Source organism: Quercus lobata, chromosome 2 (genome assembly GCF_001633185.2).
Source record: "Quercus lobata isolate SW786 chromosome 2, ValleyOak3.0 Primary Assembly, whole genome shotgun sequence".
NCBI lineage: Eukaryota > Viridiplantae > Streptophyta > Magnoliopsida > Fagales > Fagaceae > Quercus > Quercus lobata.
The window spans coordinates 49,536,522-49,556,102 of record NC_044905.1 but is presented as its reverse complement, the minus strand read 5'-3'; the positions used below and the strand labels follow the sequence as shown (position 1 = coordinate 49,556,102).

At 37.1% G+C, this 19,581-nt stretch overlaps 1 protein-coding gene across 3 annotated transcripts; it reads right to left on the bottom strand.

The window, feature by feature from the left end:
- Positions 1-11,265: 11,265 nt before the first annotated feature.
- On the bottom strand, positions 11,266-18,001 carry LOC115975755 (putative pentatricopeptide repeat-containing protein At5g65820). Of its 3 annotated transcripts, none has more exons than XM_031096706.1 (3): positions 15,571-18,001; positions 14,601-14,636; positions 11,266-12,557 (listed from the first exon to the last, which is right to left on the bottom strand). In XM_031096706.1, exon 1 carries the CDS (start codon positions 17,638-17,640, stop codon positions 15,655-15,657), a length of 1,986 nt encoding a protein of 661 aa, XP_030952566.1. In that variant the 5' UTR covers positions 17,641-18,001; the 3' UTR covers positions 11,266-12,557; positions 14,601-14,636; positions 15,571-15,654. The 3 variants fall into 3 exon arrangements, with proteins under 3 accessions (XP_030952566.1, XP_030952564.1, XP_030952565.1); XM_031096704.1 differs by lacking the exon at positions 11,266-12,557 and adding an exon at positions 14,742-14,819 and having other exon boundaries at positions 13,770-14,636; XM_031096705.1 differs by lacking the exon at positions 11,266-12,557 and having other exon boundaries at positions 13,770-14,636.
- Positions 18,002-19,581: the final 1,580 nt, after the last annotated feature.

The window sequence follows — 19,581 nt, the reverse complement described above, 5'->3', positions numbered from 1 at the left end:
TGGACAGAACCAAGGCATTGCATAGTCCACGGACTCGAGCCTCTAGGGAAACCAACTACCTGGATGTGGAAACCAACTACCTGGATGTGGAAAACTAGGTTTTGGACAGAACCAAGGCATTGCATAGTCCCTCGGACTCAAGCCTCTGGGGAAACCAACTACCTGGATGTGGAGAACTAGGTTTTGGACAGAACCAAGGCATTGCATAGTCCTCGGACTCAAGCCTCTGGGGAAACCGACTACCTGGATGAGGAAAACTAGGTTTTGGGTAGAACCAAGGCATTGCATAGTCCTCGGACTCAAGCCTCTGGGGAAACCAACTACCTGGATGGGGAACCAACTATTTAAAAAAAAAAAAACTATGGCACATAAACCTCAAAATCCATCCGAAGAGAGCTCCGCGTTAACAGATGGGTTAATACCTTGATTGCGCGGATTCCTCGGTCCACCCTCTGATCCCCCAATATCAAAGGGGTTGATGCGATACGGCGTAACATATTATCCAGAAGCACAACCAAAGCCCCTCGCTACTCGGCTACCCTCTCGGACGAATTACTTAGAGTTTGTCGTACTCGGACATCGCTCTTGCATGCATCGCGTAGCACTCAGCCGTTATCCCGGTTAGTTCCAAAAGTTTAATTTATTTGATGACTAACCTTGTTATGTTTGATAATATTTGTAAGTCTAAACTAATAGGACTCTGTGTTAAGGCCTTTCTCTGCCTAGAATATCATTAAGGGCAAACTCATATTTAATATTCATGCATAAAGTAGTGGTTACGGAGAAGAAAGATATGTATAGAGAAATAAACACATATTTTATTAAGACAAAGGAACAGTACAGTGTACAATGGAAAGCTGAAACAAAGCCTACATCGAAGCTAACTACGTAAGTAACGAAGAATACAAGAGAGTAAAGATAAAGCCGAGGAGGCAGTTCAGAGGAGAGGTTGGCTACTGCCTCGAGACCTTATTCCCCCTCCATGCTTTTGCACGCCCATAACTCAGGTAGTAAAAGAACCCAACTTGGGGCCTGCACCGGTACAGAAAAGGTGCAGGAAACCTGACCTCAGGTTAACACCATCTACAGAAAAGGTGCAGGGAGCCGGAAGTTGGGAAGCCCCCGCAAAAATTTGCCTGCTACAAGGCAGACGGCGCTGATGGCGGAAATTCCTTTTTCTGACATACCAAAAAACTGGCATGACCAGAACCTGCTTCGGATTTTGACTAAAAGAAGGAGGAATACCATCTTCCTCCTGTCAAGGCGAAGGACTGGCTTGAATCTGTGCCATCCTTGTCCATACCATATCACCTTGAGGATTCGGTGCCTCTGAAGCGCGCGGAGACCTTTCATCCCTATCCAAGCCTCAAACATCTTGCTTTGGGGCAGTGGCACTAGAAAGAGAGATCGCGGATATGGAAGAAATATAGTTCTGAAGGGAACGGGAGAGTTCATGTGCAAGTGAAGTGATCCCCTATCCCATTTATACCCAGAAGTAAACCGATGGCATTTAATTCGCGCAGCGTCCCAAGGAATGCTACAGACAAAATGTCTCTGGCTCGATTTCCAACGTCTTCTGCAACCCTGAGGATAAAGGAGTCTCGAGAGGGTGCACCTCGAACACTGGGACGCCAAAAGGTACCGCGTGATCAAAGGTTATGGAAACACCTCTTAATTTGTGGGCCCAGTAAATTCGCGGCCCAGGCCCGTTCAGCATATGGGCCCAGGGACAGAACCAAGGCCTTGTATGGTCCTCGGACCCAAGCCTATGGGGAAACCAAGTACAAAAAATTATAAAAATTACAAGTTTTGGACAGAACCAAGGCCTTGTATGGTCCTCGGACCCAAGCCTATGGGGAAACCAAGTACAAAAAATTATAAAAATTACAAGTTTTGGACAGAACCAAGGCCTTGTATGGTCCTCGGACCCAAGCCTATGGGGAAACCAAGTACAAAAAATTATAAAAATTACAAGTTTTGGACAGAACCAAGCCCTTGTATGGTCCTCGAACCCAAGCCAATAGGGAAACCAAATACTTGGATAAGAAAAGGTTTGAATCCCGTAAGATGGGTTACTTGATAAAAATGTCAGGTCACTTCATCCACGGCTTAAACACCATAAAAGGTTAAGGCCAATAAAGGTGTAAGGAAGGGGGTGGAAAGCCCCAGCACTTAGTCATATAAGAAGGCCGCTCATTTGGTGGGTGCTATATCTTCAAATGGTTATTCCTTACATGACATCAAGCCTTCGTTTCTCTCCTCGGCTAGCATGGGGTAAGTATTACTCTTCATTGATCGGCCTTATTATGTCAAGCATTTCTATTAAAGTTATGGCGACGTCTTTTTATTATCAAATCTTTTGGTCTCAGCCGTCATTGATTTAGATGCTATATTAATATACCGAGCAGCGTTTGTAGATTCAAAAAAAAAAAAGCATAGAGACAAAACATGCGAAATAAAATAACAACGATTTTTATTAATACGAAAAATTATTACAATGTACAAAGAAGGGCTCGAACGAGCCTATACAAAATGCGAACAGCCTAAGCGATAGTTACATCCGTAGTACAGATAATTAAACTCCCAGGCGTCTTCTAAACTCGTTCTCAAAGTCTCTCCAATCTTTGCCTCGATACTGCTCATATAATGATAAGAACCTTCTTTGGGAAGAAATGGCGGAGAAGGAAATAGTAAGGAAGAAATCAATGAAGAAGATGGAGGAGATGAATGAAGAAGATGGAGGACATGAGTAAAGAAGGAGGAGAAGAGGAGAGAAGAGATGAAAAGAAAGAAAAAGGAGCAAAAGAGGGAGAAGTGGAAGCACCAGGATGGAACTGGTGCTGGGAAGACTAAGAAAGGGAGATGGAGAATAGCCCCAGTGAAGGAAGAGAGGAAGAAGTAGAGACGCTTAGTCCCTGCCTCGATCCTGACTCCCAACACACTGGAGCCATACTAGGTATGCTCATAGGAGAGCGGTTGGTACTGATGATGGGTGTTCTCGACTCAGTCACGCCGAAAGTTTGACGTGACGAGTCCCTGCTTCGGATTTTGACTGAAAGAAGGGTGAGGTTGATTTTGAGTCTTCGCCATCCCTGTCTCGATCGAGCCATAATGAGCTTTATTGGAACATGGCGTCTATGGGAGGGGTTTGGCTCCTGCATCACTCGTTGTTATGATAAAGTGTATCACGATTTAGTTTGTGGACCAGTGGGTAAAATGAACCCTCGGGGAGGCCAAATATTTCAAATCTCAGAAAGATGAGAAGGAATTCTTTACAAAAACAATAACCTCCGTCTTTCCTTCTTATACTGAGGGTGGAGCGGGAGACTTTTAATAGGTTTAGATATCCAAAGGAATCTGCCAACACGAACATGCCGGTTCCGTTTCTCCACCCCATCAAAACAAACCGCCGAATTAAAGCAGTCTCGTAAATAGTGGTCATTAAAAGCACGTTTTGGGATACCCAAACGATAAGAGCGCATCAAGCGCGAAATCAAAAGGCTGCCTCATAGACCGGCGTGTTTCTTGGACAGATGAGGAGCCGCCAGCATTATTAAAAGGCCAAATTGATTGGGCCGTAGGAAGAGGTTTGGCATCACCAAAACCCCCCTTTCCAACCAAGAGGTTGGACAGCCGGGTTTTGAGGGGCTATTGTGGGGCCCAAATGATTTACGGGCCAGGCCCATCTACCTGGGGAAAATCCGAAGGCCCAAGCCGAGGAGGGCTATGGCCCAAGCTCGACAAAATAGCCTGTGGATATCGCCGAGGACGGCTCAGTCCTCGGCAGACCCAAAGTTCCCCCCCCTGAAGGAAGGGTAAAAACGGTATAGGACCGAAATCAGGACGAAAGATCTAAAATATCTAGGGAAAGCTGCTCTCACTGCCATTCAATGCTCTGAACCTGACAGAGCCGCAGTCTTTGGCTTTTACAACCACCCCCAACGACTTTGAATATGGGCTGATGGGACAAGTATCAATTTTGGAAAGGTTGACCCTATACGTGGGCGAAGGACAGTGGACGCAGGCGAGTATAAAAGGAAAAATAAGTAACCTAAAGAAGGGGGTTGGGAAAGATGGCCAAAAACCAGAGCCTCCCAGCCCACCTCCAGGAGAAAGACTCCAGGGGTGTAGGAAAACTTAAACTGGTACGAACACCGCGAAAAACCCACCGCCTATCGATCAAGGCCTAGCCTTCCAAACCCACGCTCTACAAGTGATGTTGTTAGGGGCCTTTTCACGTGCGAACCCAACACTGTTACGGTCCGCCACGAATCGCGTCCTTACAAGTTTAAAAATCAAAAAGGATTTCATTTTCATATACAATATTAGTCAGTAACCTGAATATTTAACAAAATTTGATCTATTCTCAATATTGTTTTTGTAATTATGAAATTAGATAATTATAGTCGTTATTAATAGGCATTTTATTATGATTTTGTTTGTATATTGAAATATCTATTCTACCATTTAAGAAAAATACAATGTGGTAAGATTCATGTAGTGTGTGTATGGCTTTTGCTTATTTTTGGTAGTTTATTTGCATAGTATTTTTATATATATATATATATATTTATATAAAAAAAAAATCTTTGGTAACTTTTATGTTAAATGTGTTATAAAAAGCTAAAAGTTAATTTATTTTAAAAAGCTAAAAAAAATAGAATATTTGCTCAAAAAAAAAAAAAAAAAAGAAGGCAAAAATCATATAATAGGGTCCCTTAAAGGGATTATATTGTGAGTTTGGAAAGAAATGAGTTTCTTTAAAATATATTAAGTTGATTAAAGATATGTATGACGGCGTTATAAAAATTAAATAGTGTGAGAACAAGTGAAGGCCTTAAAAGTTAAAGTTTCCTATCACTACAGGTTTGCATTAAGGATCAACATTAAATCTTTATCTCTTTTGCAGATGATATAATTTTAGTGGATTAAACTACAAGTGGAGTTGTTGCTGAGTTGGAATTTCGGCGAGATGATTTAGAATTCTTTTTATTAAGTAGGACTAAAATAGAGTGCATGGAATGTAAGTTTAGTAAAAATAGAAATAAAAATGAAGGGGTGGTAAGACTTGATGCTCAAGAGATACAAAAAAAGCCAAATCTTTCGATATCTTGGATTAATAATTCATAAAAAAAATGAGAGATCGAAGAGGACAAAGGATAAAGCAGGGTGGACGAAGTAAAGAAGCGTATTAGGAATCTTGTTTGATCATAAAATAACTATTAAATTAAACGAAGAATGTAATCAAGATCAGCTATGCTTTATGGACCTAAATTGTTAAGAAGAAACATATTCATAAAATGAGTGTAATTGAAATGAAAATTTTAAGATGGATAAGTAGAAATATCAAATACATGGAAAGATAAAATTCAAAGTTAGAAAATCCACTTAATAATATGAGTGGCTCATATTGATGAAAATGTGAGGAAAAATTGCTTGAGGTAGTTTTTTTTTAAGAGAGTTTCAACTTATTACATCCGCTCTTGATGATAGTTCTTTAGCATCAGATCAAGACACTAATGGGTTTTTGGTGTAGTCGGGGATTGAACTCTAGACCTCTTATTCAATCAACATAGACTTTACCAGTTGAGCTAACTAGAACCTACTGCTTGAGGTAGTTTGGTTATATACAAAGTAGAGCAATTAATTCACCAATAAGAAAAAGTGAGTTTATTTAAGTTAAGAGAACAAAAAAAAAAAAAAAAAAGGCATTGGAAGATAAAAATAGCATTAGTAGTAGTTAAAAGGACTATGTCAATTTAGGAAGTAACAGATACTGAATTTTGGACAGTATAGAATGTTGGAAAAGATTCAAAAGGATACACATAATTGGCCTTAATTAATCATGTTGTAATATATTTGCCTTCTAACCAAAAAAAAAAATCATGTTGAAGATCCATTGCTAACTTAAAAAATTTGAGACTAGGGCACTGTCGTTACTATTATCATTAATTCGAATACTATCATCATCTTACTCAAAAAAGAAAATAATAACAATAATAATAATAATAATAAACAAATGCTACCAGCACGTCAGTTCATGTGTTTTTCGAGAATTTTGTTAGAAAAATTTCGTTTTAGTTTGTCTTTCTCTAATCTCTATGTACTTTCTTTATACTTTCCCCTGGCCTCAAAATTCTCCAAAGATGAGTAAAACAGGCAGAGCATACATAGCTTAAAGTCTTTTTCTTTCGATTGCCGATGTGAATCAAGTCATCGATTCTAGAGAAACGGTAATTTTATATGCTTTCAAGTTGAATCCATCAACATCATGAAAAGAAAGTAGTTGGTAAAAGAATAGGACACAAAAAAGAGTTGTAAGATCGTCCGAATTCAAAGTTACGTATTCCTGCCCTGAATTCTATCTTCAACCCAGCGATTGAAAAAGAACGATTAGTGACCATTTTTTTCAGCCTATTCCCCAAGTTCATCATACGACTTTCATTAAATCCACGAGAAGAACCAGTCAATTCAAAACATCTAGATTTAATTAAAAGTCATGAAAAGCATGTTTTTGTATAGATTGAGAAGACTGAACCAGGTCTAAGGTTGAAATGCAATTTTCAAGTCATTACATTGACAAAAATTGCAGAATACTTCCCTCTAAATCCTTCACAACATTTTTATTGGGTGCAATTTTCAGCACGGCTAATATTTATATTGGAGAAGTTCAAATGTTTAACGTGCAAAAGACGAACAATCATTGTCTAAAGAAAACCTGATACATGAAACTTCCAAAATTATACAAAAGGTCAAAAAGACTTCCAGCCTCAACATGAAAAACTTCCAAAAAATATAACGCGGTTTTGTGAAAGAAATACAGTCTCTACAAGAATTTCTCAATGCTGGCAGTTATGTGGTTTTGGGCTATGAGAAATTTGTTAGAAATGAAAAATTCTCATTGACTTGCTTAATGATACACACCTGTGCTCTTTTATATACAAAATAGAGCCTTAGCAACTAATTTAACAGATACAACAAAACCTGTAACCGCAAAAACAAACTCTCATGTGCTCTCTCATGTCTAGGGATGGCCATACCCATTGGGTAATGGATATCCAACCCCACCTGATCCAAATGTTTCGGGTAATATCCGGTTCTTAATGGGTAAAGTTTAACCAGATAGAGTATGGATATTATCCGAATTGTTCGGGTAGGGTATGGATATTATCCAAACCTGACCCGTAAAAAAAAGAAAAAAAAAAGATCAAATACTTGATTATGTACAGAATAAGACAAGCAATGGTAGGAAGTGTTAGGTTTGCCTCATATTATTACGATGAGCTACAATTGCCACTGGAAAATTTCGTAAACTTTTCTATTTCTTTTTTCAATAAACTTCTTTAAATTGGACACTATGAAGTGTTTTTTTCTTTAATTTGATTAGGATTTAAAATAAGCTACACCTTTAAATGCTTTAAAAAGACCAGACCAGATGCTTGTCTAGCTAAGCATAAAATCTCACCTAAAATAATTTTGCCCAGTCATTAGAAGAAGAATCTGGGGCAATTATTGCAACTCAAGCGTAATTGTGCTGATTTTCTTTTCTCTGTTAAAGCTTGACTCTATCAGTTTTAACAAATGTAATTTATTGTAATCAATTGTGTTGAAGAACTAAAGTTACATATAAAATTATATTTTAAACATAGTTCTGCAATGTCCCCCAAGTGGATCAATCTTATTTAACATGTTGTATGACAAGCATTAAGCTCCTATGCCTCTCTGTGGTCTTAAAGGATGCCAACAAAGATTCTTACTGTGCTTATTTTTGCCTCTGTGCTGCTTCATCAAGTTCTTGGGGTCGATTTGTTGCTCCTGGAAAATGTAACCATTTGTAAAAGTTATAGTACAATTGCCACAAAAGAGATTTGAGTAGTAGACTGTTGAGAGTAGTTCATCCAAATTTAAAACACTTTTAAGAGTGGCATTGGATTTGAAGAGAAAGAAACAAAACTGATATCACATGGAACATAAACAGATATACTTAACTCCCACCAAATCGGAAATGGTACCAATTAAGCCCCAAAACATGGTATGATGGGGCTGGCTTATATAGCAAATTGCTATTTTATAACAGGGACCCAAGCTGTAAAAAGTCATGGACTGCCTATGTCATTTGAATTTGTTATTTTATAACAGGGACCCAAGCTATTTTCAGAGTTATTTTGATGCACCACTTATGAAAGTTCCAGGGAGGCTTCATGCAGTGGAAATATTTTACATTGAAAAGCCTAAAAGTGACTTTTATTACTATTACATTGACCTTGATTTTGTAAAATTTATTTTAGGAATTTCCATTTGCTTGACAAACAACTAAAGAGGCAAAGGAAAATGTTGCTTATTTATTTTATTTTTTATCTAATAAAATTTCTATCTCTATCTCAAAAAAAAAAAAAAAAAAAAAAAAAAAAAAAAAAAAAGAAAGAAAGAAAGAAAGAAAGAAAGAAAGAAAGAAGCAGATACAAACTAATCAATAAAATTTTTTTATTGACTAGTTTTTTCTTTTTTAAGATTGGTTAGTTTTTATGTTAAAATGTTTTGAATTAAAAAAAAAAAAATTTAAATGGGTTTCGGGTAGGGTATGGATATCCATGGATAATATATTCGGGTAAGATTCGGGTATCTATAATCGGGTATCTATGGGTAAATTTTTTGGGTCGGGTATGGGTATATCCGATCCATACCCTACCCATGGCCATCCCACGTGCATCACTAAAGGCTATATACAATGATAACTAAACTATACAATGAAATCAACAAAACTATAAGTCGTTTACTCCAGAATATGTGCTTTTTGTTCTAACTGCTGCTCTGAATCACTTTGCTGTTGCTGCCTTGATCTCTGACACTCCCCCTCAACAAATAGAAAATGCGGCTATAGTCTATAGCTGCGTTTTTAGGATCTATAGCTGCGTTTTTCAAACACGGCTATAACCCTCGTTTTTTGTAGTGAAATATCTTGTTAGGTTACCCAAAAAAAAAAAAAAAAAAAAAATCTTGTTAGTCTTAACAGTGACATAATATTCAAATATATCCCTTGTTCAGATTCTAAATTCTATGAAATTGATGTATAACGCACATGTTATTGCCTACTGGGGTGTCAGAAAATATGCATCTGTATGTCTTACTAAATGAGTTTCAAAAAGGTCATAGCCATGGCTGTTGTTGTTAGAGAGCACAGCAATCACATAGAGCAGCCATCAACTGAAAACCCAACTGAAGGTAAGCACCAACTTCATGCAATGGTGTGCCATGTTTACGCTGTCCACAGTTCATAATAATTTTTCCCACAGGGCTAATTTGCATTACTTGAGTATACAATAAATTTAGTAAGAGAAGTGAGGGTGGACATACATGTTGAAAGGCATCCACATGAGAAAAGTCTAAAGAGCAAGAGAGCACTAAAGAAGTTGAAGAGTCTAACAATGAATAGAGGATTATCCAAGACCAAGAGCAAGAAGTGGTCAAAGGACTTCCACCCAGAAGTCTTGCATATCAATGTTGAGCCACTTCCAAATTTTAGCAAAGAAGGGGAAGCTAGCTATTGGTATCATAACACTAGAAGATGTCATTGAAGAGGTCTTACAGGTATGAGGAACTTTGTTTTATTTAATTCTTCTCTTCTCATACCCTCAAGAAATTAATACCCCTATCCATTTTGTTCTTTTAGGAGGGAATCTATGATGAGACAGATCATTGTGATGGGAGTTAATAATTGAAAAGCTTCTATTTCTACAGAGACATACAGGCATACAACAAGCTTCTTTTACTATAGAGACACATACAGGCATACAACAAGCTTCTTTAAAAGCTTCTTTTAATAAGAGGCATATAGGCACACAACATTGTTCTAACTATAGGAAGATGATAAAGATTTGTACTATGACTCCATTAGATTTTTGAAATGAATGATACATATAATTGAAAGGACAAAGCAAAGAATATCATGACCTTGGAGCAAAATCTGGATTTTTTAATTTATAATTTCCTTTTCTTTTTTGATACTGTTGAAGAACATAACTACATGCCAAAGCTTAATAATTTGCAAGCTCATATAGTATCTATATAATATCTAAAAGCTAAAGCGTAATATTTATTGTTACTACGCTCTTGTTGAGCCACATGAGCATAGCATTTTGGTCCACTTTGGTCAATTATGGTCCAATTCGTTCTAGTTTGGTCCTTTTAGACATATCGGTTCTATTTGGTCCATTCAAAGCCCATTTGAGATGTGATGCAAGCTTCAGTTTATTTAAGTTTTTAGCTTCTTTTTGGTACTTCAGTGATGCTTTGAGATGAGAGGTTTGTGTAGAACAAGGAGCTACCCGTCGTTGACAATTATGTCACATTCTTAGCGTAATTTTGATAGATTCTTGATAAAATTACATTTTTCATATGTTATTAAAGTTCTTTTATTTTTCTTAATATAGGCGAAAACTCTAACTGTCTAACCTCTGCCATAACCTTAACCATCAATTGAAATCCCCAAGCTTTGAATTCCATCCATTAGACTGAAACTACGACTCCTTCCATTGGTCTTTTATTTCACATTTTCAATTTAGCTGATCTTCGATGTTTCTGTGTTTGGAATGCAAGAAAATAAACAAAAATAAAAGGGAATTAAATTTTCTATTTTGGTCTTTAGCAAATCTTAATTTTCTTTTATCTTTGTTGTTAGCTCATGATGTGGCATTTTTATTTATTAAAATGATGAGGTGTCATTTTTATATTATTTTATAAACTGCATAAGTTTTAAGTGCGAAAGCAGTGCACACCATCTGCTATGTAGACATTTTCAATTAGTAAGTTGATGATGGAGACTAAATTGATTGCAAATTAAAAATAACTGAGACTAAATTAACTGCTGTCAAAATAATGGGAAGAAATTGATTTTAACTCCAAAATGTAGAAACCAAAATGGTATTTTTGCCTTTAACATAAGTGATGAATTTACTTATATTTGTTCTCTTTTTAGGCCATTCAAGACGGATGAAGGATGAACAGTTAGTAAGGAATACTAAAAAATAAAATTCTAATCACACATTACATTATTCACAAAAGATGTCGTCATATATAACAACTAAATGTGAAATGCATTACGTTTCATTGAAAAAAAAGAGACTTATAAAATTTAAAATACTTTCAAATAACAAATATAAATAGCTTAATTTAGAAAATCCAATATATTGTATCAACTATACTTTATTATAAAAATAATGACATCATTTTAAGAAGGGTTTGTGCTTAACACTTCTAAGTCTCATCTACTATTTTCATTTGTCACTTAATAAAATAACAAATCATCTGAACAAGTTTATATAACAATTAGAGCCCAAGGTTATAATACAATTAGAGGCTAATTTGGCTCAGATGCAAGCCTCTACAAAACCACACTCAGAACCACAAAAAAGCCATCTGCAGCTTCAAACCTCCTAGAAGACAGATGTCCTCCAACACGGATGATGCTTGCCACGGCCAACATTCCCTATTTACAACAAAACTTTTGATCTGTTTAGAAGGTAATAGAAGAATAATTCTTTAAATCCCTACTCTCTTAGCTTGTAGCAGTGCCCACATAAAGCCAACAATCTAGTTATCTTCCTACTGCAAGGTTTGAAACTCAAGAAGCCACCAAAAATTTAAGTTCCTGTGGTTGACTTAGCAACAAAACCTGTACCACTCCACATCCTGCTTCACTTCTAGACACCCTTCGCTATGATTAGGATCTGCCAATCCATCAACCTCCTCTCAAATTTGGCTTTCCCTAGTCACGCTATTCAACAGGTTTTCTGAATACTCTGAGGAGCACTTGAATGGAAGAGAGCTTGAATCATTGCTGTGACTGCAGGCCTCACTACTCCCCAGTTTTTTTTTTTGATAGGTAGATATGGGGGGAGGGGGCGTTCAAACCACATATATGGAGCACTACAAAGGATGTTGTTACCGCTAGCCTATCGCATGAACTCCCACAATCTTTGATAAAAGACCGTTGATAGTCTATCCAGTCCAGGAGCTTTGATTGGGCCTGATTGAAACGCAACTGCTTCTATTTCTTCTTGTGAAACTAATCCAAAAAACAAAAAATTTCTTGTGAAACTGGCCTGTCTAGCTCTACTTTTTGATTTTCAGTAAATGCCGGTAGACTGAGGCCTTCAGGCTGTTGCAAAATCTCACACTATTGCATGCTCTCCTATTGCCGATAAATTCCTTTGAAATGCTGCAATGCTCCATTTGGCTGGAACCATCATACCATTTTCCATCTTCTCCCTTCAATTGAACAATTCTTTTGACCACTCTTCTTTTCCTTACCATATCTTGAAAGTACTTCGTATTTCTGTCCACTGAACGACCCAATTACTCCTGACTTTCTAATCCCACATGATGCCTTCCTTCCTTTTGCATCAACTCCTCTAGTTGCTCCCTAATTTGTTGTTTACTACATACATCCTCTTTTTTTTTCTTTGTTTTTTTTTGAGAAGGCATACATCCTCTTCATTGCATATGTTTGCTTGAATAGCTTGCAAATCATCTCTCTTCTGGGCAATGGCTTTGTCAACCTGTCCAAAAACAGCCTTATTCAGTTATTCCACTCTGTTAATCTTTTTCTAACCTCCTTCAGTTTTCCCAATAATTGAAAAGCATAAGAACCTGGCCATTGTAAGATCTGATCATCGTCCTATGCTTTTGGATACAACAGAGGTTTATCCCCCTTTCAGCCCAATGCCTTTTAGGTTCAAAATAATGTGGCTCACACACCCTTATTGTCCAGGGATGGTAAAGAAGGCTTGAGGGGTTAATCTCCGTGTCCCAGACCAAGGCCTTTCAGGTTTGAAATAACGTGGCTCACACACCCTAATTTTCGTTCTTTAACTGTACTTTTTTTCTTTTAAATCATTCTTTAACTATGCTTGCAGTTAATGGGCAATACACGATATAGTTTTTGGGGTACATAGGGTAAACATGGATAAATTGCACCTAATAATTAATGACAGCCATCATTCACAAACTTAACATCCCTTTAGATTTTGAGCAAGATTGAGTGCTTGGGAAAATACATATAGCTCCTTTCTATGTTTTCGAATAGTAGATTGTGGTTATGCATTGGACAAAAATTCCCATATGCACAGGAAATATACAATAGACTGCATGCACAATTATATAGGTTCTTCTACTCTAAATCCCATGCTTAGTGGTGAAATGTGGCCTGTGGCCTCTTCCTATTTAGAATTACTATTATTCATCATAATGATATGGGAATAGCTACAACATCATACAACCATACTCATCCCACAATGGCATACCAACAGTGGACAGAAATCTCCTGTCCGTAAGCACCAAATACAACCTAAATTATCTTACCATCCAAATATGCTGCATAAAAATCAAATTATTAAAGTATCCTTTTTCTGATCAAATAAAAGCATAATTCAAATACAACTTCAGTTGAAGCAGCATCCACCTTCCTTTAATGTGGAATGGCATCCAAATAGTGGGCACAGCACAAACAATAGGGTATTTTGAAATATTCTTTCATGAATCATTCTAATTAAATAATAAGTCATACAATATCCCTCTTGTGGGAGAATCATTAAGCATACACCATAGCCATCACTTTGAACAAGTAAACCCAGTAATGAATGCTGAATTGTTGGAGTTGGACATTCTTTTTTTCTTTTTTCTTTTTTGATAACCAAAAAGGGTGGGAGGGAGTGACCAAAATGGCTTCCCTACCTGGGCATTACCATATTAATTAAAAGTTGGACACAGTCACGGACACCAAAAATTTGGAATTGACATTGAAAGGCCATAATTACTTGGTTTCTGTTGTGTTATCTCCACCTACTCAATTTATAGAAAAGCTCTACGATATGCGGGAAACGTTTTAAGAACTGACAAGGACTACAGAAAAAGAAACAGAGTAATACCACCTTTTAATTTCTTATCAAAAGAATACCAACATTTTTTTTTGTTTTGAAGGCTAAGTATTCCACCTTTTAATTACTGGGAATAACATAAATGCACCAGCCAATAGTAAGAAAGGAATAATATTCAAATATTCTGCTCCATTTGAGAATGAGAAAGCTATCACTACCTCAGACGCTCAAGTGACAAGTGTAATTCTCTATTTTAAGCATAAATAAAGGAAGCAAAGCCAACTTATAGAGAGCTCTATTGAATTTATCAACAACATCAAAAGTTCACAGGACTGAATAAGTTTTATCCCATCTCATAGACAGACTGTTTCTAAGACACACACAAAAGTTAGCGTACAACCCAAACAATGAGAGTGAACAAATGGCCAAATCATTCTATCCATCAAACTTTTGAAAGACTTGGTCAACTAATAGGGGAGATCATATTGGAAGCTTAAGTTCCTTTATAAGCATATAAAGCAGGGGTTTGATTGTTATTTGATGAGATCCAATCCAAGCATAAGAATGGCTAGAATTATCAACCCCCAGGACAGGTACCCCAACCTCCATCCACATACTGCCATCTACTATGCAGAATGGTTCAAATGCATAATATTATGGATCATGCAGTATGAGATAATAATATAGCCAAATATAACTATTAAAGAAAGAAAAGACAAAACATACCAGATATTTATGAAAAGGAGATGCCAATTATGAAACCTGCAATGTAGAACCCAACTAATTGAGGAGGGGATTTAAGAATAGCAACCAATCCTGACACAGAATCAATTCTGAAGCAAAAGAAATTAAGACATGCTTATTTACCTTCCTTGTGTAATAAGAAGGACAAAAAAAAATCTAATGTAGGTTGTACACCATATGATATATTTCAGATGCCACTGCCTGCAAAAGTGCAAATAGCCACAACAAATAAAAAGTAGATTAATAATATGCAAATAAATCATCAGTGTAACATGTTCACTAGTCACTAGACTAATTTAGCAGTAAATGATACTAGCAGGATAACACGGCATAGCAAAATTTGTACACTATGATAACTCTCAAGTCTCAACCACATCAAGCAATGAAAAATTTATCCAGAAACAGTATGTTTCAGGCTCCTTTTAGAATTTGACTCAAGTATGGGATACTATTTGCACCTCATGGTTGCATAAGCAACTGTCCGGCAAGATTGTGATAGCCTTAAGTGTATGTAATGCTCTTGGATCTCCCACTTTTCTCAAGCAGGAGGATATAAGAAGTTGTCTTTCAGTGGCAGTGTGAGTGTTTCAATCTAGATACCAGAGTGTCATAATTTTTTGCCCGAAATCAAAACATCCCTTGTTCTTGAAGAGGGCTGGATTTCCTCTGTAACACATGAATTACATCTAGCCAAGAACAGAACATTATTCTAGTGAATAGGAGAACCCAATGTAATAAATAGCACAATATAACAAAAATGAAACAAATTGATGGAATATACAGGCAAGAAAGAATGCTAGTGAAAATAAGCTGCTCTTTTCCATGTCCATTAGCAAAGTACCCATTGCAAAAGTTGCATTCCATACACATCCAAACGAATATTTTCGTATAAAAAAAGAAAATGAAAAGAAATAGGTCCAGTCCTATAACTATTCATGACCAAGTGCATTACCTAAATACTGGCTGGCAACATATCACCTGTGCACAATCTGCTAACTAATTGATTTACTTCATAGAAACCCTCTCATTCAAACTACTAAAGTTTAGCTCTATTATGCCCTCCACCCCACTGGCGTCGACGAGCCCTCCTTTTCCTCCCATCTTTTTTCTCCTTGGCTTTTTCTTTCAAGTCCCTCTCTCCTCGCCGTTTATACATCTTGAAAGTGATCTGTCTATCTGCAGCCATCTTCCGAACCTTCTCTGTTATCTCAGCTGCAATCTCTCTGTTATAAAGTTTCCTTAAACCACGTATGAGTTTAGCAAAGGTATCTGCCTGTGGCATTACATCTGCATCCATCATTTCCAGACAGTATGAACAAGCCTCCTTCACATGCCCATTCTTAAAGAGCGCATGAATCCAAATTGTCCATGCAAACACATTAGGCTCAGGACCTTTACTAGTGATGCAACTCCATAAATCTTTAGCCATCTCAAGCTTCTCAGCTCTTAATAGAGAATTCAGGAACTCCTTCAAGGTACCATAATGACGAGCAGATAGAAGACCTCTCCCAACCATTTCTTTGAAGTGCTCACAAGCTTCAACCAGACAATCTTGCCCAATAAACCCATGAATCATTATGATAAAGGTATCTAGCCCTGGACTAAGTCCACTTCCCTCCATTTTGTTCCAAAGCCGAACGCCTTCCTTAACCTCTCCCAACTTGCAAGCTAACCTAATCACCGTATTGTAAATACTAAGATCAGGAATGCAACCAATCTTCTGCATCTCCTCCATGAGTTCCATACACTCTTCTAGCTGTTCCTTCTTCTCATGAGCCAACATAATGTGCATATAAGTCGTCTGATTCGGAGTAAGTCCTTGCTGTATCATAGAATCCAAAAGCTCATAACCCTTATCAATCTTCCCCCACTTGCAAAAACCACTTATCATTGTAGTGTAGGTCACAACATCAGCTTCACAGCCATTTCTCTGCATCTCAACAAAAACCCGCATTGCCTCTTCCATTCTCTTCCTCCCACAAAGTGCCTGAATCAAAATAGTATACGAAGTTGCATTCGGCTCACAGCCCTTCCTCCTCATCTCCTTCAAAAGATCAAAGGCATCGGTCATCTTCCCTAATTGAGCATACCCACTAAGCAAATTGTTATAAACCACAATGTCGGGCTCAAACCCCGCCTCCCTCATCTGCACCAACACAAACTTGGCTTCTATAAGCTGCCCTTCCTTACACCAACCATACAACAACGATGTAAAATGCTTAAGCGTAGGTGTAAACCGAACCCTAATATCCTCAAATAACAATGCAGCTTCCTTAACACTACCATTCTTACACAAAGCATCTAACAAACACCCAAACACATACTCGTCAGGCTCACAACCATACTTTGGCATCTCATCCAATACTTGAATGGCTTTCTTAACCATTCTATCTGAGGCGAAGCGTCTCATCAGAACAACAAACAGTTGTGGGGATATCAACTGGGGATTATCCCTCCTCATCTCTTCAATCAGTGCCCAAACAGCACCAAATTGCCTCATTTTCCCTAAAATCTTAATCATAGATTTGTAAACCTCATAGCTATGCCTATAACCGGGTTGTTTGGAAGCCCAAATGAAAAAACTGTACCCCAAGTTCCCGGCATCGCCGCAGCGATCCAATACACGTTCGGTTAAACCAGAACGCATAACAACACCAGATTGTTGCAAAGCGAGTTCCAATTTGGGAACCCTTGAGTGGAATTTCTTTAAAACTCTGTATACCTTTTCGACATCACCAGCAAACTCGTCGTGGCTGTGATTGTAAAGGGTTTGATCATCATCTGGGGCAGTTTGAAGGTGAACTAGCCCAAACCCAGTTCTTGTATTGTCTGATAGAAAGTTGTTGTTGTTGTTGATGCTCTGAGTCTGAGACTGAGAGGGATGGGTTTGAGGGATTTTGTCTATATGGGTTTCGACATTTGAAGTTGTGTGAAGGAGGAAATGAGTGTATTGTATGTGTTTGTTGAACAAAGTGGTGTGTTTGGTGAAGAAAGTCGTGGTTTTTGAAAACACTCTCTGCATTTTTTTGAGAGTCTGTCTGAAACTACACAACAGCTCCTCAACTACTTGGCTTCCGCTTATTCATTAGTCATTACCCAGAGAAGGAGATAAAACAAAATCTCTCGGAATGTCTAAGGGGTTCACCTTGGTGTTGTCTTGTCTTGTAGGATCGATTCTGGGGCGTTGAAGGCAATTGCCAATGTTGTTGGGATGACAAAGATGACTCCTCCTATAATTAAGGATTTGCTTCCTAGAATGGCACCAATTTTGAGAAGAGAAGGTCCAGGAGGAGAACTATATTGACCTTTTTGGACCAATTTGCTAGCCGTCGTACTGAGACATTCGGCGAGACAAAATGAACACTGCAGCGGAACCGTGTGTGTCTGTGGAGCAAAATGAACACTGTAGTTTTTTTTTTTTTTTTTTTTTTTTTTAAGAAACAAACACACGTGGGGGAGAGAGAAATGAACAATTAAGTAGACTCTTTTTAGGACTCCAGTTTGTTAAATTTGAATTTCAACTCAAAATCGAGTTTAGCAAACTCCAGTTCCAATTAGTTTAGTTGTCTGACATGGATTTTTTTTTTTAAAAAAAAAAAACACGTGGAACTCGAGTTTGCTAAACTTGAGTTTCAAGTCATTAAAAAAAATTTACTCAAATGTAGGGCTATAAATGAACCAAATTGATCATGAACAACATGGGTTCGGCTTGATAAAAAACTTGTTCATGTTTGTTTGTTTATAAATAAGCCAAGCTTGAGCCTTAGTTTTAGTTTTAGGCTTGTTTAATATACAAGCCGAGCCCAAGCAAAAAAATTTGTTCACGAACAAGCTCTTAAGCTATTAGGCTTGATATAAAGCAATTCAAGTATAGACTCATTTATAAGTTTATATATGTTAGCTAAATATACTTATTACACATATTTTAATAATGACATGGCCAACATGAGACCACTACCTATATTACCTTAATTTTTTCCTTCCCTTTAAACTAATCAAGAACCACTTTAGACTATAGTAACATCTAAAAATAAATAAATAATTAAGTAGTTCACATATGATACTTCCCTATCAATCATCTAAAGTAAAGTTATGAAACATGTTAGTATTTTCTCATTCATAATAGTTACAAACAGATATTTTTCTAATCCTTCACCATCTAACGTGAATGTAAAAATTGTATTTTAAACAATTGTTGAAGCTATAGACAAGGAATGATGAATGAATTAATTTAATTATGTAAATTATTAATTTGAATAATAGCTAATCATAAGTAAGACTAGATGCATGATAAAATGAATATACTATTTTCTTTTTCTTTTTTTCTTAATTTTAGAGATTTAAACATTTAATAATGTAATTTTTTAAAATCACCGGCTCAAAAACTTGACCTAAGCTCGAGTTTGAGCTTAATATTAAGCTTGAGTTTGGCTTGATTAATTAATCAAGCCAAGCCAAGCTCAAGGTTTTTGGCTTTCCCACAAGCTCAAGCTCAAACACTATTTTTAGGCTTGTCACAAGCTCAAGCCAAGCTCGAGCTTTTGATTTTTCCTGACGAGCCTTGAACATGCACTACTCGATAAAGCTTAGCTTGTTGACAACCCTACTAAAATGGAACTTAAGTTTACTAAACTCGAGTTCTAATCTAGTAAATTTTTTTAGAATGGAACTTGAGTGTAGCAAACTCAAGTTCTAGACTAGTAAATCTAGATTTTGTAATTTTTTTTAAAATTTTTCCCAAGTCACATAACAGCACCCCTCTCTCTCTCCCTTCAGTCTCTCTCACTCACATAGTACCACTACTTCTCACTCTCGTTCTCCTCCCTCACTCTGACTCATCTTCCTCAATCCCTCGTCTCCCTCAGTCTCTCGTCTCTCTCAATGCCTCCTCTCTTCATCTCTATTTGCTTCTCCACTGTGTCATCCCTTACCTCTTGCTCAATGGACAACAACCTCTCAATGG

Excerpts from the sequence above, each read along its gene's own strand:
- LOC115975755 (XM_031096706.1), bottom strand. The coding sequence starts at position 17,640 with ATGCAGAGAGTGTTTTCAAAAACCACGACTTTCTTCACCAAACACACC.